General features: G+C 52.2%; 2 protein-coding genes across 10 annotated transcripts in view; one reads left to right on the forward strand and one right to left on the reverse strand.

The window, feature by feature from the left end:
• Positions 1–14,268, forward strand: Dgkq (diacylglycerol kinase theta). Of its 3 annotated transcripts, XM_036201497.1 has the most exons (23): positions 1–358; positions 2,821–2,900; positions 4,371–4,470; positions 4,761–4,846; positions 4,918–5,043; positions 5,335–5,488; positions 5,566–5,640; positions 5,721–5,821; positions 6,009–6,238; positions 6,320–6,410; positions 6,542–6,596; positions 6,812–6,873; positions 7,183–7,333; positions 7,768–7,806; positions 8,497–8,612; positions 10,315–10,466; positions 10,677–10,825; positions 10,936–11,114; positions 11,403–11,503; positions 11,600–11,746; positions 11,846–11,957; positions 12,042–12,194; positions 12,497–14,268. In XM_036201497.1, exons 1-23 carry the CDS (start codon positions 106–108, stop codon positions 12,593–12,595), a joined length of 2,811 nt encoding a protein of 936 aa, XP_036057390.1. In that variant the 5' UTR covers positions 1–105; the 3' UTR covers positions 12,596–14,268. The 3 variants fall into 3 exon arrangements, with proteins under 3 accessions (XP_036057390.1, XP_036057391.1, XP_036057392.1); XM_036201498.1 differs by lacking the exon at positions 11,846–11,957 and having other exon boundaries at positions 11,600–11,788; positions 12,497–12,563; XM_036201499.1 differs by lacking the exons at positions 1–358; positions 2,821–2,900; positions 4,371–4,470 and adding an exon at positions 4,502–4,540 and having other exon boundaries at positions 4,807–4,846.
• Tmem175 (transmembrane protein 175) overlaps positions 14,071–18,485 on the reverse strand; it is a 21,295-nt gene continuing 16,880 nt past the window's right edge. For all 7 annotated transcript variants that reach the window (XM_036201502.1, XM_036201501.1, XM_036201500.1 and 4 more), the window contains 4 exons: positions 18,158–18,322; positions 17,276–17,354; positions 16,845–16,980; positions 14,071–15,474 (listed from right to left, as the gene is read on the reverse strand). In XM_036201502.1, the coding sequence (XP_036057395.1) occupies positions 14,808–15,474; positions 16,845–16,980; positions 17,276–17,354; positions 18,158–18,322 (1,047 nt within the window). In that variant the 3' untranslated portion in view covers positions 14,071–14,807. The remainder of the gene's footprint in view (positions 15,475–16,844; positions 16,981–17,275; positions 17,355–18,157; positions 18,323–18,485) is intronic.

Below are 18,485 nucleotides of genomic sequence, written 5' to 3' on the forward strand. Positions count from 1 at the left end.
CGCGTTCCGTAGCACAGTCGGAAGCTGGGAGCAGGCACCGCTGAGGACCCTCCACATCGCCGATCTGGTTTTAGCGCTGCTGCTGCTGGGGTGGTCGGGTTGCGGATGGCGGCGGCAGCCGAGGCCGGGGCCCGTACCTGGCCGGGCAGCGGTTCCCCACGTCTCGGCAGCCCGGCCGGCAGCCCGGTACTGGGCATCTCAGGCCGCGCACGCCCAGGGTCAGGGCCGGAGCGGACTGGCAGAGCTATTGGCCCTGCAGCGCCCGGCCACAGCTTCCGCAAGGTGACACTCACCAAGCCCACCTTCTGCCATCTCTGCTCGGACTTCATCTGGGGGCTGGCCGGCTTCCTGTGCGATGGTGAGAGTCCACCCTGTGTCCTGAGGCCGCTCCCAAGAGCCCTAGCCCTTCTCCCTGATAACACTGTCCTAACCTTTGAGCCCTGTCCCTCTTGGCAGCGGCCTTAGAGGCAGTCTCTTGTTTGAATAGGGCCTCCCCGTGGAGGTGACGCCTGCTTTTAAGGGTAGGAAGGAGGGGTGTCCCCAGTCTGGCCGCCCTTGGCCTGGGATCTCAGGATTTCCTAGTGGAAGGTGGAGACAGAGTCGCCATAGTGCAATGCTGTGGTTGGAATCCAACGGGGTTGCAAGAGGCAAGGTGTGTGTTGAGTCAGTTGCTGGGCCTGGGCATAGAGATATGACAATAGGACTGAGACCTGAGGCAATGAGGTTCCCTCTGGTGTTCCGTGTCTGGCTTCCTAAGTGACTGAGGTGCTAGGAGAGGGCAAGAGGGGCTGGCCTGAACCATGGGTCCTGGTCATTCTTGTCCCAAGTGCAGGCGGATGCACAGAGGGACTAAATGCTGCTTTGCTCAGGCTCAGCTGCTTGGAGAGCCAAGCCCAGCCTTCTTTACAGATGTGGCATGTCCCAACACAGCTCCCACCCAGCTGCCAAGCCGGCTGGGCAGGGCAGAAGATGGCACCTCTTCCTCTGCTTCCCAGGTAGTTCTGTGGCTGGCCCTCTTCATGCTCTTCCTCTTGTGAGGAGGCAGACCCCAAGACCCACCTCCCAAGTCTGTGAGGGGGCATCTGAGCCTTTGACAGTGTGTTCTGACCAGGGACTGAAGGTGGGACCAGTTAAGGAGCATCTGTCCTGCTCAGGGAGACATGCTTGTGCTCTGGGAAGGATCACCGAGGCCATAGCTCCTCACACAGAAGTGTATTCTGCTAGTGGGAATGGATAGTTGTCATGGCACCTTAGGGTTACCAGTGGCACAGGAATGGTCACCTGGTTTTCTCTGTCAGATAAGACATATTACACTGTCCTACCTGCTCTTTTGTAATATCAGAGTCCCACTGGGATGAAGGCTGTGATGCGTACACTGACTTAGCTGCAGGTCTGAAGCTATACCCCAGGATCTACAAGGGTGGCACAGGCAAGAATTCAGGTAGAAGGGTGGTTCTCTGACTCACTTTATTGTTGAAAACCACAGAAAGCAGAGCTTCAAATCTAAGTGTAATCTCTGTGGAGGTAAAGGTAGTGGAGGTAGACCTACAGGTCATAGGCTAGACCTAGGGTCTTCGAAGAACCAAGAGATAATGAAAGCAGGGCTTGAAGTCTAAGGGTAGATTCCAGGTGCTCCTTACAGCTATGACCCCTGTGGCTAGGTCTGTGGAGTCAGGAAACCCAAGCAAAGTCTTGGTGTATAGCAGTCCTAGAGTCTGGTCCTCAGGCAAGGGCGCAGAGCCTCCTCTAGGTAGCATTGTGGGGAATGGGCTGGAGCTCCAGCAGATGTCCTCACAAAGGTATGGGCAGAGAGAGGCCTTCCACCTTCAGGAGTACATAAAGTTCTACACACGGCAGGCACTGCCTCGGCCTACCGAGAGGCAGCTGGCAAGACGTTCCAAGGCTGAGCAAGCGGAGCGCTTGGGAAAGACTCTTGGGCCACTGCTATCTCATCTGTTGTTCTCACCAACTCTCGTCTCCTTCCAGTAGTTTTCTCTGGAGCATCCCATGGAAAAATTGTATTTGTCCCCTTCTAGGACTGAGGTGTCTGAGGTCTCAGCAGGAGAGAAGCAGCCCTCTGGATAGGTCCCGGCTCCTCAGGCTGTCTTAGTAGTCATGTCCCTTTGTCCCTACAACCTCATCCACAGTACCCTACCTGTGGAACCCAACCCAGGCCCTCATTCTCTTGTCCTACCCTGGCTCTGATATGTCACACAGGCTTATATCCCCTCTTGTACCACCAAGTTTGTTCCACTGCTGAAGCTCTATTTGTGCTGAGGCCTAGAAACACCCCCACCACCCCATCCCCACCACCCCACCCCCGCTGCCCCAAGCCAGGTGTGTTTTGTAAGTCCTGGGCCCTCCAACAGCTGTTTATGTGTGCTCTGCCTTTGGAAACTCATCTCTTGGCTCCTCTATTGGCCTCAGAGACAAGGGAGTTCTGAGTCAGTGGGACAGGCGTGGGCCATTCCCAAGACAGCAGGGCACACTCATCTCCACCATGGTCCTACTGTGGCGTCGGGCCTTTGGGCTTGTAAGGATGGTGTTACTGCCCGCTTCCATAAGGACAGAGATCACAGGAATGGCATCTCTGCCCCTAAGTGGCATAGGGCTAGGGTACCATACTGACAGGCCCAGCTCAAGAACTTCCCCCATTGGCTCTGACTGAGTGGCCTCTTTTTGATGGGCTCTTAGCCCTGTTGTGGAATGCCCATGCCCTGTTATGCTGACAAAGGCTGAGTCTTAGGACCACTCACTTCCTAAGCATACATGGGGCTGCTTAGCAGGGCGGGCTGCCTCACACAGCTCTCCTCCCTGCAGTCTGCAACTTCATGTCCCATGAGAAGTGCCTGAAGCAAGTGAAGACCCCGTGCACAAGCATTGCTCCAAGTCTAATACGGGTAAGTGTGGGGGCAGTGCACATGGCTCTCATGGGGTCGAGTGCTGACCTCTAGCTGTCCTTTGTATTGGCAGTTTAGCCACATCATAGTTAGGAAGCAAAGGGCAGAGTCCTGCTCACAATCAGAAGGAAGGAGCCGTTGATGACCTGAGCACCCTGAGTGGATCTCTAGGGAACTGTATTGAAAACAGTCGGTGTCAAAGGGCACATACTTGTCTATGGACCACTCTGAATGAGGAAGCCAGAGGAACACAGATCAGAGGTTCAAGGGGAGGGAGTGGATGTGGCTGCAAAAGGGCCAAATGAGAGGTGCTGGAGGCTGGGTACTTTGCTTGGACTGCGTGCGTTCTCAGTGCTTTGGCTGTGACACTGACCAGTTTTGTAAGTTGTTAACACTGGAAAATGGGTAAAGACCACAGGAGATCTCCGGGTTGTTTCTCACAAATGCACATAAACCCTAGAGGTTGTAACATTAAACGCTTATGTAAAAGGCCTCAGAGCCTTGGAGTAGGTTTTGGCTATTGACCTTCCTTCACAGGGCCCTGGAGAGGGCAGTGAAGCTCCTAGCAGGGCACAGAGACTTCCTTTCCTAATGGTAGTGGTGACAGCAGCATTAGCTAGACACAGTTCAAACAGGTGAGCATGAGATACTTGATTCCTAGGTGTGAGTCCAAAAACCCAAGGATGCTAGCGGCTGGCTGCTGTAGTCTCAGGATGCTGTGCTTGCCAGAGTGGTGCCCTTGTGGACATGTTGAGGCTACAGCCATTTTAAATGATCTCAATGTTTTCTTATTTTTTACTTAAGAATAAAAATAAATACTAGTATGATTTCAAATAGTCTCAGAGGATGTAGATATTTAAAAAGAAAATAAAAGTCATCTTCCATCCTGACACATATATAGACTACCCCTTCTAGTGTGCAGTTTTTCTGTCCGGCTAATTGACTGTTCTTTAAATCTTAGGCTAAGGACAAGTCAAGTTAAGACCTGACCCTTCCAATGTGCTTTCATGGGAAGGGAATTTTCCATCACATGTTCTCACAGCCACTGTTACTGCCTCCAAGAGGGCAGATCTGGGGGTGGGGGGGGGTTGGAAGCTCCTGAATCTAACAGGTACCTGGTAGTTGGCAGTCTTGCTGGCCTGTGGAGTGAGGGATGGATGTCAGGTGGCCTTCCATTACCTGTGCTTACAGTACTACAGATGTGAAGTTACAGAGCCTTTTCTCTACTCACTTGTCCCATAGTCAGTCAGGTTAGCCCCAGGCCAGGTCTCATGGTAGTATAGCTGGGCTGTGATAGGCACTCTCAAGCAGGACCTGAGCTGCAGATTTGTGAAGGTGCAGGAGGAAGAGAGATGATCCCCTCTGTCCAAGCAGTTACCAGCAGGTGATGCTGGGCCAGTTCACAGGGCTACCAGGAATAAGGGTGCAGGACCAGGCAGGCCCCAATCTGAGGATTGTTCTGCCCTGTAGGTCCCTGTAGCCCACTGCTTCGGCTCCCTCGGACTCTACAAACGCAAGTTCTGTGTGGTCTGCCGCAAAAGCCTGGAGGTACCCGCGCTCCGCTGTGAAGGTACCATTGGGCCTGTGGTCCCCTTGGAACTGAGCTCATCGATCAAGGGGCCTGACCTCTGCTGCTCTGGGTAGCCCAGCCATCCTCTGCCTGTGGTTTGTCAGTGCATGGGTAGTAGGCTCAGGCTAATTTGGGGGGCTCCAACGGTAGGAGCCTACCAGGCAAGAAGCAATTAGTTTAAAAGGAGCCGGTTCAGGGTGGCAGGGTTGGGGTTGGAGCCAGCCCATGCTAGGAGGTCAGTGAGGAGGGCAGGGGCATGGCGAGAGGCCCTAACCTTGCCCACCCCCCAGTGTGTGAGCTGCACGTTCACCCCGAGTGTGTGTCCTTCGCCTGCAGCGACTGTCGGCAGTGCCACCTGGATGGACAGCAGGACTATGTGAGTGTACAAGTGCCGGGGTCGGTCTGGCAGGGTAGGCTGGCTGAGCTTCTGATCGCCCCTGTCCTCAGGACACATACCACCACCACTGGCGAGAGGGGAACCTGCCTTCCGGCGCACGATGTGAGGTCTGCAGGAAGACGTGTGGTTCCTCGGATGTGCTGGCTGGTGTGCGCTGCGAGTGGTGTGGTGTGCAGGTGGGCGTGGGGACGGGGTGCATGGGGCCTTGGGTGTGGGACAAAAGACAGCCGAAGCCATCAGGTAGGGGGTAGACTCTGTGACAGGGTGTGTGATGGAGGAGGCGGGGAGGGGGCGGGGTGGGGGGGAGGGGGCGGGAGTTCCTTTGTGTTAAGTTGTCTACATTCCTTTGTTTTCTGGGTTATGGAGTAGCACATCTAGCTTGGTGCACCATCTAGATGGGTGCTTAGCCCGATGGATATAGGCAGCTTTCTGCCCAGGGTGCCAGACTTATACCTTTGTCCTACCAGGCCCACTCAGTGTGCTCCACAGCACTCACGCCTGAGTGTACGTTTGGGCGTCTACGTTCCATGGTATTGCCGCCTTCTTGTGTGCGCCTGTTATCCCGAAACTTCAGCAAGATGCACTGCTTCCGCATCCCTGAGACTATGGCCTTGGAGCTTGGTGAGGCACAGAGGTGGGACTGGGGTATAGCCTGGCTGGTCCAGGCACTGAGTACAGGGGCTTTGTCTATCCTGCAGGTGATGGAGATGATGACCTAGGGGGAAGTGCTGCCACAGGCATAGGCAGAGAGATGCAGACAGCAACAGAATCCAGTAAGTGTCCCGCTTAGCTGTCGCGCTGCCCTGCCTTGCTCCAGGCCCGCAAGATTCTCAGCTGCCTCCCTCTTGCCTAGCCAAACAGACCTTGAAGATCTTTGATGGCAACGATTCCGTGAGGAAAAATCAGTTTCGCCTGGTTACAGTTTCCCGCATGGCTCGGAATGAGGAGGTGATGGTAAGAGTGAGCCTAGGCACAGAGGTGTGGTACACACTACCATACCTGGCTTACCTGGCCCTTCATATCTGGCCCCCTTCACAGTTGGCTTCCTCATACCTGCCTCCCTCACCTCTTCCCTTAACCTGGCCCTCCATGCAGGTCCCCTGGTCACCTGGCCCCACATACTTGGCTCTATTCTCTACAGGAGGCAGCACTTCGAGCCTACTATATCAGTGAGGACCCTAAGGACTTCCAGCTGCAGGCACTGTCCTTAACCATACTGTCCGGCCATGCCCAGGCCCTGGGGAAGGCCGGGACCACTGAGGAAGAGGCTAGCAAAGATTCTGGGCCCCGGGATTCCATGCCTGAGGCTTGGGTCATTAGGCCTCTGCCTCGTGCCCAGGAGATCCTGAAGATCTACCCTGGCTGGCTCAAGTAAGACTCAAAGCACAAGATCTGATGAGGGAGGGTGAGGGTGAGGACCCAAAGCCCATTCTTTGAGTCTGTCCCCCACAGGGTGGGTGTGGCCTATGTGTCCATCCGTGTGAACTCACAGAGTACAGCACAGTCTGTGGTTCAAGAGGTTCTTCCGCTGCTTGGACGACAGGTATGTACACTGTCCACATTCCCATCCAACTCTGAGGTCACCTGCCCAATGGGCCAGGCTACTGTTCCTCTGAACATCCTGTGGATATGGGGGTTCTGTCCGAGGCCTGACGTTTTGCCCATGCTGTATAGGTTGAGGATCAGGAGAGATTCCAGCTGATTGAGGTGCTCATGAGCAGCAGACAAGGTAAGTGGGCTGCATTTTCAGGTCCTTTTATGTAGTAGGCTTAGGCCTGCTGTTCTGGGAAGCCTACTGGGACATTGGGGCTAGACCATGCCCTTCTGATCAGCCCGACCTAGACTCACTTGCATGTACTGAGACTCATGTCCCAGAAACAGAGAGCAGCTATTTATAGAAGGGAGGAGCCCAGGGCTGACATGCTGTGTCCCTCAATCCTACAGTCCAAAGGACAGTGCTGATGGATGAGGAACTTCTGCTAGACCGACTTTGGGACATCCGACAGGTCAGTGGGTATAGACAGTACTTCCAGGGAACTGTCAGCCCTTAGCCATGGCCTATAGAGGAAGGCCACCAAGGCTGTCCACTCACCTGCCACCTCCGGAGGGGCATTTCAGACACTATATCCTCCCAATCATCAGCTGATGTCCTTGGCCTGACCCTCTATAACATGTCACCTATTTCTGGCTGGGAGGCCTTGAGTCTTCATGTTAGTTAGAGTATACAAGTTAGTTTCCTCAAGAGCTAAGTGAGGAGATGGAGGAGTGTTGCCACCACTGCCTCCCAGCGTTCCCCATTCCTGTTCTCCCTACAGACATCTGTGCGCCAGGTGAGCCAGACGCGGTTCTACGTGGCTGAGAGAAGGGCCATGGCCCCACATGTCTCCCTGTTCGTGGGTGGCCTGCCACCTGGCTTGTCCCCCCAGGATTACAGCAACCTGCTGCATGAGGCCATGGCCACCAAAGGTGTGACCTTGGGCTATCCAGGGCTCTGGCTGGGAGAGGGTCCTGACTGGGCAATGGGACTGTGGTGCCAAACCTAAGTTCTCTTGTCTCCTCATGCACCATCTGAAGCCCATGCTCAGTTCCCACCCCAGGCCGGCCAATACGGCCCTCACTGAAAGGCTTCTGCCCCACCCACCCACCCCACCCCACCCCTTTCCTAAAGTAGTTACTCTATGCTTCTTCTGGGGGGAATCCCTGTACATTCAGGAGTCAGGGACCTTGTCTGGGAATAGGGCATGGGCAATTCCCCGGAGGCTGACCCCAAAGGATGGGTCAGGGCTGCTTGAGTGGGCTGTGCTCTGGATGTATATGCCCTTAGAAGGGAGGCTGGCCCCAGACTGGGAGGTCAGGCCCAGGTCTCAATATGCCACTCTGATTGCAAACTGTCTGTGCAGCTGCTGTGGTGTCTGTGAGTCACGTCTACTCCTTACAAGGTGAGCTGATGTCTGGTGGATGTCCCTGGAGTCGGGTGGAAGAGCCTGCTCTTTACTGTCTTCTCTATATCCACGCGCCTGGAATCATCCCTGGGTTTTGTTTCCTGGTTCACATCTGTTGCTTTTGTTACAATATGGCTGAGATGTTAGCTGTTTGCCCCAATCTTTGTGGGCCAGCGTCTTTTACGGAGCAAGGAAGGTTTCAGATGCACTGCCATCCTTCTTGGCATGTGAACCCAGGATACTCAGAGACCATGCAGTGCTCATGGTACTAGATTTGGGTGTAAGTGGTTGGTCAGGGAGATGAGCCTCTTTACCCATTGCTGGATCCTGAATTCAGCCTGTTGTCTCGTGGAATACTTTGCTGGAAGAGTGGCCCCTTACTGTGGATGCTACTTATTATAGTCAGCTGACATGAGCTGGCTGTGGTCAGGGCTGGGGCGGGTACTTGTAGTGGAGGCTCTACCTAGGCGCCTGGTTGGCATGGTACACAGGAGAGATTTTGTGGGTGTGATATCTTGGGGGTGGATTTCATAGAACAGACCCTGCCCTGAATGCCATTTGGTTAGGATGCACAATATACCCTTCTCTGGGCTCCTGGAGGTAGGATACACAGGACTCCTCACATGAGTACCTTGTGGATGGGGTGCATAGGACACCCACCCTGAGCTTTGGCCCCCCCTGTGGCAGGCGCAGTAATTCTGGATGTCACCTGCTTCGCGGAGGCTGAGCGGCTGTACATGCTGGCCAGGGACACAGCAGTGCATGGCCGGCCGCTGACTGCACTAGTGCTTCCAGATGTACTGGTAAGTGATTAGGACTCTGAGACCAGCTTAATGCCTCAGGACCATCTCATTGCCAGATGGCTGGTACATGCCCCTTTGGCCTACCTACAAGAGCCCAAAAGGGACAAGGTTGACCTTGACAAGGCTTACATCAGAGGTCAGAGGTCAGAGAGTCAGTGCTTGTCCAAGGTTTCTGAACGAGTGAGACATGATGCTTAGGACCAAGGCTGGGGGGCTGGAGAGATGGCTCAGAGGATCAGAGCACTGGCTGCTCTTCCAGAGGTCCTGAGTTCAATTCCCAGCAAACACATGGTGGCTCACAACCATCTGTGATGAGATCTGGTGCCCTCTTCTGGTGTGCAGGTAGACGTGCAGACAGAACACTGTACACATAATAAATAAATCTTAAGAAAAAAAAAAAAAGGACCAAGGCTGGTGTCACATTAGGAATGGTGAACTTCTAACCAATTGGGATTACCACAGGACACAGCTCCGACCCACTTAAGGCCAGAGTGTGTTGTGACCCTGTGCCTACATCCTGCCAGGCCATATCATTTTGAGTATGATGTTGGCCCCAACATTTAGCCATGTGGCCTTGTGCCTAGGGTTATTTCTGGCTACTAGGTGGAGCTCCCTGATTTCAGATACCACTCTTATGACCTGGCAATGGCTGGGAAGAGGTGCACCCCGAAGGCCGCAGAAAGCAGAGGAATTGCACATGAGGAGTACCAGAAGGATTTATACCTGGTCTCCACAAAGTACGCACAGGTGTCCATGGCTTGCTTATATCCTGAACCCTGATCTTGACTTCAGACTCAAGTTTAGGAGGAACAGAATTCAAGTGGAATGAGTTTGGGAGACTGGCAGGCTTGGGCAGTGCCTACAGGTCCCTCCTGCCCCAGCCCACTGGTCCTGCCCTGGAAGTCGCTGTTACCAATGCCTAAGGATAAAAGGGCTCCCTGTATGTTTAGCTAAGTACTGTCATCTCTAGCTCTGTGGCAGTTAAGCGTGAGGCCATATAGTTTCTATTTCCTGTCAGCTGTCTGCCCTGGGGCCAGTGAGTAAGAGTGCAGACAGCTCTGCCTATCCAATGGGTACCCCATCTCAAGTATGTCCTTGTCAGGCATAATGTAGTTCCTGTGCTGCTGTCCACCCTTTGTCTGTACCTGGCTTGTGTGTCTCCTGCTACCCCAAACCACTGTAGGGACCTGAACCAGCCTACTGTGTCTAGGGACTGTCTCTTGGCATTATATATGGGAAGATTGACTTTGTCCCCATGACCAGCAAGAGATGTGGGATTACCCCTGTAAACTGAGCCCTTTGGCTGCCATGTGGCAGGTAGGATCTGGAAGCTTCTGGGTCCCAAGGGGTATGTTGGTAGCTTTGAAAGGGCCAGGCGTCACTCCAGCTGGCTGGTGGTGACTGGTAGGACCTATGGATTTCCAACAGGAGCCTGTGGTTTCATGGATAAGAGAGTAGTTGACATGTTAGAATATCTTTTCCCTTGAGAGCACCACCATGGCTGTTTGGAGCACTAAGCACAAATGCCAGGGACATATCCACTCTGCGAGGTCAGTAATGAGTTGGAGATAAGTAAGTGGCCTGCTTAGCCTCAGGAAGGATTGGCTATGGCTTAGTAGGCTTGGAATCTGAGGCTGGACATGGCTTAGCAGTTCCTATGTGGGACCTTGACCCCAACATAATTCAGTCCCCCACTTCTCAGCACACGAAGCTGCCTCCTGACTGCTGCCCCCTCCTCGTGTTTGTGAACCCAAAGAGTGGGGGCCTCAAGGGCCGAGAGCTACTCTGCAGTTTCCGGAAACTGCTGAATCCACACCAGGTCTTTGAGCTGACCAACGGGGGCCCTCTTCCTGGGTGAGTCTGGAGTTTTCTGGCAAGTGAAAAAAGCAACCCCCACCTGTCTCTAGATAGTAGGAACTCCAAAAGGGACTGCTGGGATAATTAAGTCCTCTGTGGCCGGAGATGGACATCTGAAAAGTAAAGGGCTGCCCAGGGCAGGAATGAGTGGCTAGGTCTTGACCTGGGCAGCCAGGAGGTAGTGGCGGAACACTGTCTCCCACACAGGTTCCACCTATTCTCTCGGGTGCCCTGTTTTCGGGTACTGGTGTGTGGTGGAGACGGCACCGTGGGCTGGGTGCTCGCTGCCCTGGAGGAGACAAGGCGCCATCTGGCCTGCCCAGAGCCATCTGTGGCCATCCTGCCCCTGGGTACAGGTGGGCTTAGCCATCAACTTGAAGGATGGGGTCTCACGGCTGTCCCTACTTTGGGTTATGCTAGAGACTCATAGTGGTATGTGGGTTATGCTGTCTTTCCTGTTTCCTAGGGAATGACCTTGGCCGGGTCCTCCGATGGGGGGCAGGCTATAGTGGTGAGGACCCATTCTCTGTGCTGGTGTCTGTGGATGAGGCTGATGCTGTGCTCATGGATCGATGGACAATCCTGCTGGATGCTCATGAGACTGATAGTACAGAGAACAGTGTGGTAGACTCGGAGCCCCCCAAGGTACCAGTGTGGCACCTGCAAGGATCTTACATTTGACTCCCCCTTTGCTGATGTGTGTCTTTCCTCCTGAGGCAGAGCAAGAGCTTACTGACTGAAGCCTGTGGGGTTGTGGGGTTGTGCCCTCTCTGGGGGTGCTGTGGCATTTAAGCAGAGAGATTACTAGGAAAGGGTACTGGTGACAACAGAGTTAGAGATGGCTGGCACAATTTGGGACACTCGGGAGTGGCTGGCAGAATTTTGGACACTCAGAAGTGGCTGGCCAGCATCCTGGTTATGCCCTGTCTCCAGATTGTTCAGATGAATAACTACTGTGGCATTGGTATCGATGCGGAACTCAGCCTAGACTTCCACCAGGCACGTGAGGAGGAGCCTGGCAAATTCACAAGCAGGTACTAGCAGGGCAGGGCTGGCTTGGGGGTCAGGTTACTTAGAGCAGCCAGCAGCTCTTACCTGGTAATGCAGGACGCCCAACTCTCCTGTGGCAGGTTCCACAACAAGGGTGTGTATGTGCGGGTTGGGCTGCAGAAGATCAGCCACTCTCGAAGCCTACACAAGGAGATCCGGCTGCAGGTGGAGCAGCAGGAAGTGGAGCTACCCAGCATTGAGGGTCTCATCTTTATCAACATCCCCAGGTGCTGGGGCTGGGCTCTCAGAGATTCTGCAGTTTGGGCCAGGTGCTAGGTCTGTGTCTGGTCTGTGCTTAACTTTGTATTTTCATCTTTTGGGGGCAGCTGGGGCTCGGGGGCTGACCTGTGGGGCTCTGACAGCGACTCCAGGTTTGAGAAGCCACGCATAGACGACGGGCTGTTGGAGGTGGTGGGTGTAACGGGTGTCGTGCACATGGTGAGCACTCACTGGCAGGCTGGTGGGCAGGCCCTGTGGTACCCCTTGGGCCCCACTAGCTAGCTCAGCTTTTGTCTTGCCTAGGGCCAGGTCCAGGGTGGGCTGCGCTCTGGAATCCGCATTGCCCAGGGCTCCTACTTCCGTGTTACACTCCTTAAGGCTACTCCAGTACAAGTGGATGGTGAGCCCTGGGTTCAGGCCCCAGGGCACATGATCATCTCTGCTACTGCCCCTAAGGTATGTTGGCAAGGCTGAGAGCAGAGGTAAAATGGATCAGAGTTAGAGCCATGTAGGCTGATGCTATACAATAGCTAACTAAGGTCAGGTGGGTCTAAACTTTGGCCTTCTGGGACTCCAGGTGTCATGAAGTCCTGGGGAAAGCAGCTTGCTCTTTGAAGCCGTTGCCCCTCCTTTGTGGAATGGAGCCAAGTATTCACTGGCCCAGAGGTCCCAGAGGTCCCAGAGGTCCCAGAGGTCCCAGAGGTATCATTTGTAATGTCACTCTGGCTCTCTGACCCTCCACCCCTGCCTTGGAACAGGTTCACATGCTGAGGAAGGCCAAGCAGAAGCCCAGGAAGGCTGGCACCATCAGGGATACCCGAGTGGACACCTTGCCTGCTCCTGAGGGCAATCCTTAATAGAGGAGCCAAGATGAAGGGTCTCAACCACCCAGCCTTTCTCGTCCTTGGTTCTGTTCCAAGTCACACATTGGCTTGCCAACAAATGGACTTAGCTATACCATTGACCATAGCATCTTCATGAGTCTTGGGATGTTTCTATCCCTCATCCTGCAATGTCATCTGCAAACTTAGGAGCAGGTAGGTAATGGCCACTGCTCACTCTGCTACAGTACCAGTCTATATGACATGGGCGCAAAAGGCTCTGGCTAGTTTGTCTTCTACACAAGACTGGTCCTTAAAGGATAAGTGGAGCTGCTCTGGTTAGTCACACTCCTCCCTTTGAAATCTCTCTTAAGAGTCCATTGGGCCCAACATTTCTGAATGCAGGCCATCCAGGTGGGCCCTCTGGTCTTATTTTGTTTTCTTTCAAAACAGCTAGCCCTATTAGCCCCTGGCCTAACAGATACAGAATGCTGCTTGTTCCTCCTGCCCCTTTTGGGTGGGTGTGGCATCCTCAAGTTCCCTGGGCTCATCACCGGACAGCAGTTTGGGCTTAAGACATAAGTTGCAAGGTCTCATCCAGCTAGTGTCCCTAAGCTGAAAAGCTGTACCAAGGAAGGGAAATCTTTGTCTAACCTGAGACTAGTTAAGTTTAGGTACCACTCATGTGTCACAGCCGACACATGTGCCAGGCCCTGAGTATGCCTCCTCAGCCCTGGAGTGGGCACCTTGTGTCCAGAAGGGATCAGAACAGGGCCAGGTGGTACCTGGTTGAGGAATGTGTAAATCACATCGGCTATTGTGGAGTGGTTAAAACTCCCTTAGACTCAACTTATAGCACTTTATATACATGCTGTTTGCCAGCCTGCAAATCCTTGTAGATGTAGAGCTTCTGCTCTGGCTCCTACACAAACCAAGGCAGCTCTGATGGCCAGGCATCAAGTTCACAGAATGAGAGAAAGCTGTCTCTTCCATCACCCAAGAATTCATCAGATCCCAGAGGAATATGTCCAAAAATAAGCTGTCTAGCTAAGCCTGGTGGTGCATGCCTGTAATTCATTTTTTGGGGGCTAAAGCAAGAGAATAGCATGTTTAAGATCTGACTGGGCTACAGAGTTAAAGTCCCTGTTGAAAAGTAAAAAGATTAAAAAACAAAACGGGGGGGGGGGGGGTTGCTAAGATGTTCAGTGGGCCAGCCTCAGCCCTAGATGGGGGAGAACCCGTGTGAGACGTGTCCTGTGATACTTACCCCACAAACAAGTAGATGGGTCTAGATCCTTCTCCTGTTTGCTATCACTGGGCCTGGGCCACTCTCGGAAGTGGCTATGGTGTGGAGCAGGAGGTCTACCTGGCTGGCAGCTTCACGGGACCATTGTGCCACTCCCTCACTGCTTCTGCCAAAACTGCATCCAAGTGCATTAGATAGCCATTTGTGTTCTCAGTATAGATGTTCCTCATGTTTACATCATTTTCCACGTCAAAACAAACTGCAATGTAGTTTTTCACTTTTATTTCAGTCTATAGAAATTATTTGTAAATTGTGGTCAGTGTAGCATGTCCTCTGTATTTAAGTGAGACTGTCCCTTTGTGGAGTGTGTCCTGTGCACTGGTCCTGTCTCTGTGTGTAATTTATCACTACCTGAATGTGATCTAACTTATATCTGGGCCAAATACATTGTGCTGTCCTGTAACTGCCTCTTGTCTTTGTCCAACTACTAGTACAGGAATGGCAGATAAACTGTCAGTCCCCCCAGGGAAGCTCTGCACTGGTGGGGATGTGAACCAGACAGCAACTTCTCAGCCTGACTTAGCCCAGACTCAACTGCCCCAAGGTTCTGAGCAGAAGGGTGGACTGTGTGGCCACATGCAGGTCAAAGCAAGGAAAAGGGATGGTCCTTTGATCTTGGCTAGGTGTTAACTGCCTCAAACAAGACCTCGGTGACAGCCCCAAGCATCTTATTCAGGTTAATCAGACAGGTAAATTCCCCTGGCAGTGTTGGGGACAGAGAGTGAAGAGGAAAATAAATAGGTAAAAGCAATAAAATTAGTTCCCATGAAATCTCTCATTGCAAAATGTGAACAATGTTCATACTTTTGAAATAGATCTTGATATTTCACAATGTACACAATACCCAGGCCAATAAAACCATAGCCCCAGGGTCACAGCAAACTTCGACTGAGCATCTCCATTACAGTATGCCTGGGATGGGCAGGTGTAGCTTCCTTCGCATTAGCAGGGGGCAGGCAAGAGCTGAGACTGTGCCTCAGGTTCACCTTGGTCTTGTTGAGGGTGCTGTGGCCGGAGCTCCCATAGGACATGAAGGCCTGCCAGGGCAAGGCGCACAAGGAGACGGAGCAGCAGGAAGGCAAAAGGCACTGCAATCTGCATGAGGTGGAAGATGGCTGTGCTGAACCGGCTCAGCAGGCAGGTGGCAGCAAAGGCCAGCAGGCTGGCACAGGGGTACAGTGCGAGCTTGGCAAACATGAAAGCATGCTCCTGCCCACCAAACTGCACAGCTGGCTGCAGTGTTTCTGTCTGATGTAGCAGGGCTGCAGTCCAGATGGCAAACTGGAAGATGCTGGCCAAGAAGATGATGGCACAGCTGACGCGCACACGCTCAAGTTCATCATGGGGCTGTCGGGCAAAAGCTGAGGTCTGCTGGTAGGCCAGAGGGAGGCCACCCACAAAGGCCAGGGACAGTATGTTGAGTAACCCCATGGTCTGTGTAGCCTTCCGGACATGCAGGAAGAGTGAATGGTGGGCAAACCAGAGCAGACCCACTGTAGCAAAGGAGCCGAAGTATGCCAGGAACTGTGGCCCATATGCACCCAGAGCAGTCACAAGGCTGCCACTGAATTTCTCTTGCACATCCTTGGGATCTGGAACATTGTCCTCACTGGGAAGTATGAACAGATGACATATGTAATAGCCTCCCAAAAATGGCAGGACCAGAGGGGTAGACCAAGCATCATAAATGTATTTCAGATTAATAACGTGATCTTAGCACACAAATGTTCCCTATGTGCTACTTACATATATTTTGCATACTAAGCAGTTACTCTTCTTTATTCAAAATGCAAATTTAACCAGTCCTGTATATTCTCTGCCAACTGGTGCCCTATCTGATAGCCAGGAATTGACAGATCTGGTTTGTTGGCCAGGGCAAGCCTTCTGAGGGTAGGATACCTATAAAAGAGAGCCCCATAGCTATCATGAATCTTGCAGGCTGTGTTGGAGCATAGAGTCTAGGAATGGGAACCCATCACCTGGACATGAATGTTAGGACATGCCAGTACCCACTGCTTTCTCCAAATCAGCCAGAAGGAGGGATATAGGGTGGGGACAGGCAAGAGCCTGAGGGCTGTCATATGAAATAAGACTCCAGGCAGGAAGTGGCAGCCTTCTCTTGGCTTTGATTTCCTGCTCTAACCATGGCTTCTTGGCTGGGAGTCCTTCAGCCCTGGCCAAAAGGAGATTGGAATGGAAGCAAAAGGAGATTGTTCCACCAGGCGGTAGTGGCGCACGCCTTTAATCCCAGCACTCGGGAGGCAGAGGCAAGCGGATCTCTGTGAGTTGCAGGCCAGCCTGGTCTCCAAAGTGAGTTCCGGGAGAGGCGCAAAACTACACAGAAAAACCCTGTCTCGAAAAACAACAACAACAACAACAAAGAGACTGTTCTGGAATATTCTTTAAGAACTCAGGAAATCAGGTACTAATGAATATTTACTTCTAGCTTATAAGAATTCACAAATTATAGTAGAAAAACCTATTCAAAAGTATCAGGAGAATCAGTGTCAGTACAGAATATAAAACCAGAGTTGTAACATGTTTAATAAAATAAGTATGCAATGGAATATGACTAAGGAAACAGGCCAGAGGAAAGCAAGGGGCTTTAAAAAGGGGGTGGGCGGAGGAAGAGGAGACACTTGGAAATAAAAGTGAGCACCCACCTAGAGCTCCAACAGTATTGTATCAGAGCTAGGCCATATACAAGAGTCAGTCCTAGCAAGTGTGGAGGTGGATAGGGCCTGAGGGAGCTGCCTGATACTTCTGGGACAGAGAACCCAAGGCAGCCTAGCACCTGTGCTTTCAGGTTGAGAGCAATGGGATGGGAGACCTTTAGGGAAGGGGGGGGGGTCTACATAAATCTGCAACTACCCAAGGGGAAGCTAGTGCTGAGCAATACCTTTCTGGAGTTCCTAAAACACTCAAGGACATACTGTCACCTGGAAGATGAGCCAAAGCAGCAGAGTTTCGGGTCCTCACCAGATGTCCAGGATGAGGAGTGTGGCCACGATGGCATAGACACCGTCACTGAAAGCTTCCACCCGTTCTTTGCTGAGGGGCGCATGCAGGTCAATACTGAAGGGCTCCACGTTGTGAGCTGGAGACTCCCTGTGGCCTGTGGACATGCCAAGAGAAGAACTAGCCTAGGTTAGAGACTGTCAGGCCAGTGTGGCTATCACTGCCGTCTTCTCCAAGGGGCCAGAAATATACAGTCCAAGAGGGGAAATGATGCAGAGATGTTTAAGGGGCAGGAAGCAGCCAGGGCCCAGTAAACCCACCACCAGAACTGGGTTGAGCCCAGAAGGCATCCCACACTGATGCCTTGTTCCCACTCAGTGGTCCTTGGGAGTAGCCTGAAGTCTAGTGGACCTTCCAACATGCTTAGTGTAGTGCTGTGCATGGTCACCTACCCATGAGCTTCTCTTTGCACCAGGCAGTAGCCTTGCTGATGTGAGGGAGGAAGATGACAGTCACCATCAGCACATATGACTGCAGGAAGAAATAACAGGTCAGGCTGTTTCCCGGGAATGGGGGCTGCTCACACCTCAAGTCTGGTCCCACTCTTCTGCCACAGATGGAGGGCAGCAGGAGCAACAAAGGAAAATCCAGAGAACTGTCCTTTATGGAAATTAACTGTGTGTAAGGGCAAATCCACAAAGGAAGGACTATCATAAAGGAGAAATGGATACCAGTCATGTACTTTCTGAGAATTTAGTATCCAGAATACATAAAGAATAGTAACAGCTCAACAACAAAAGGTAAGCATTCCAACTAAGAAATTAATGGGGATGGACTTGAAAAGACACTTCACCTGTGACTCTGCAGCCAAGGTCTGCTTGGCTAGATGCTTCCCATACACTGTTATGTTCTGTTCCAGTTTAAAAGTCTCTGGGTTCCCTGGATCCCACCCACTCAACTAGAACCTTATCCCCTCACATCTGTTTAAAACTTGGAATGTTCTTGAAATGCTAACCAAACATTCACTAATTTTTACTTATTTAATTTTAATTACATTTAATTATTATTTTTTTGTTTGTATGCATGTGTGACCATGTTCGTGCCTGTTAACAAACACTTAAAGTAACTAGCATTTTTTATTTTTCAAAATTCTTAGGATACTTTGGTTTAAAATTCAATGTACTCTCATACTACTTAGGATGACCCTGCTCAAGCCAGCTTCCATAGCCTGCTCTGAAACAACACTGTTTCAGCATTGCCTGTTCTTTCTGCTGCTAGCTGTCCTTGCTGCTTTTCAGCTGTGCTCAGACTTCCTCCGAGGTCCCCGTGCTCACCAGGGGGAAGAAGAAGAGGGAAAAGACAGCTGCAACAAAGCACAGTGCCGGCCCGCGGAGGACTAGACGCAGGATATGCCGCCGGGATTGGGCCCTGTGTGCAGAGTGCTGGACCTGTGGACTCAGCAGGTGTGGGAAGTGGAAAGCATACCCGACAATCAGTGCCTGTGGTAAAAACAAACAAACAATAAAACAAGCTATAGTGAGCCAACATACACATTTTTAGGGGTTAGGAGCAAGAGGGTCCCTCCTATCCTAGGAAGTTCTGAGAAGCTGGGGTCGAGAAGAGGGTAGAAACTCATCCTATTCTGAGGCTATAAGGCCCTGG

The sequence above is a fragment of the Onychomys torridus genome, chromosome 10, assembly GCF_903995425.1.
Source record: "Onychomys torridus chromosome 10, mOncTor1.1, whole genome shotgun sequence".
In the NCBI taxonomy this organism is placed as follows: domain Eukaryota; kingdom Metazoa; phylum Chordata; class Mammalia; order Rodentia; family Cricetidae; genus Onychomys; species Onychomys torridus.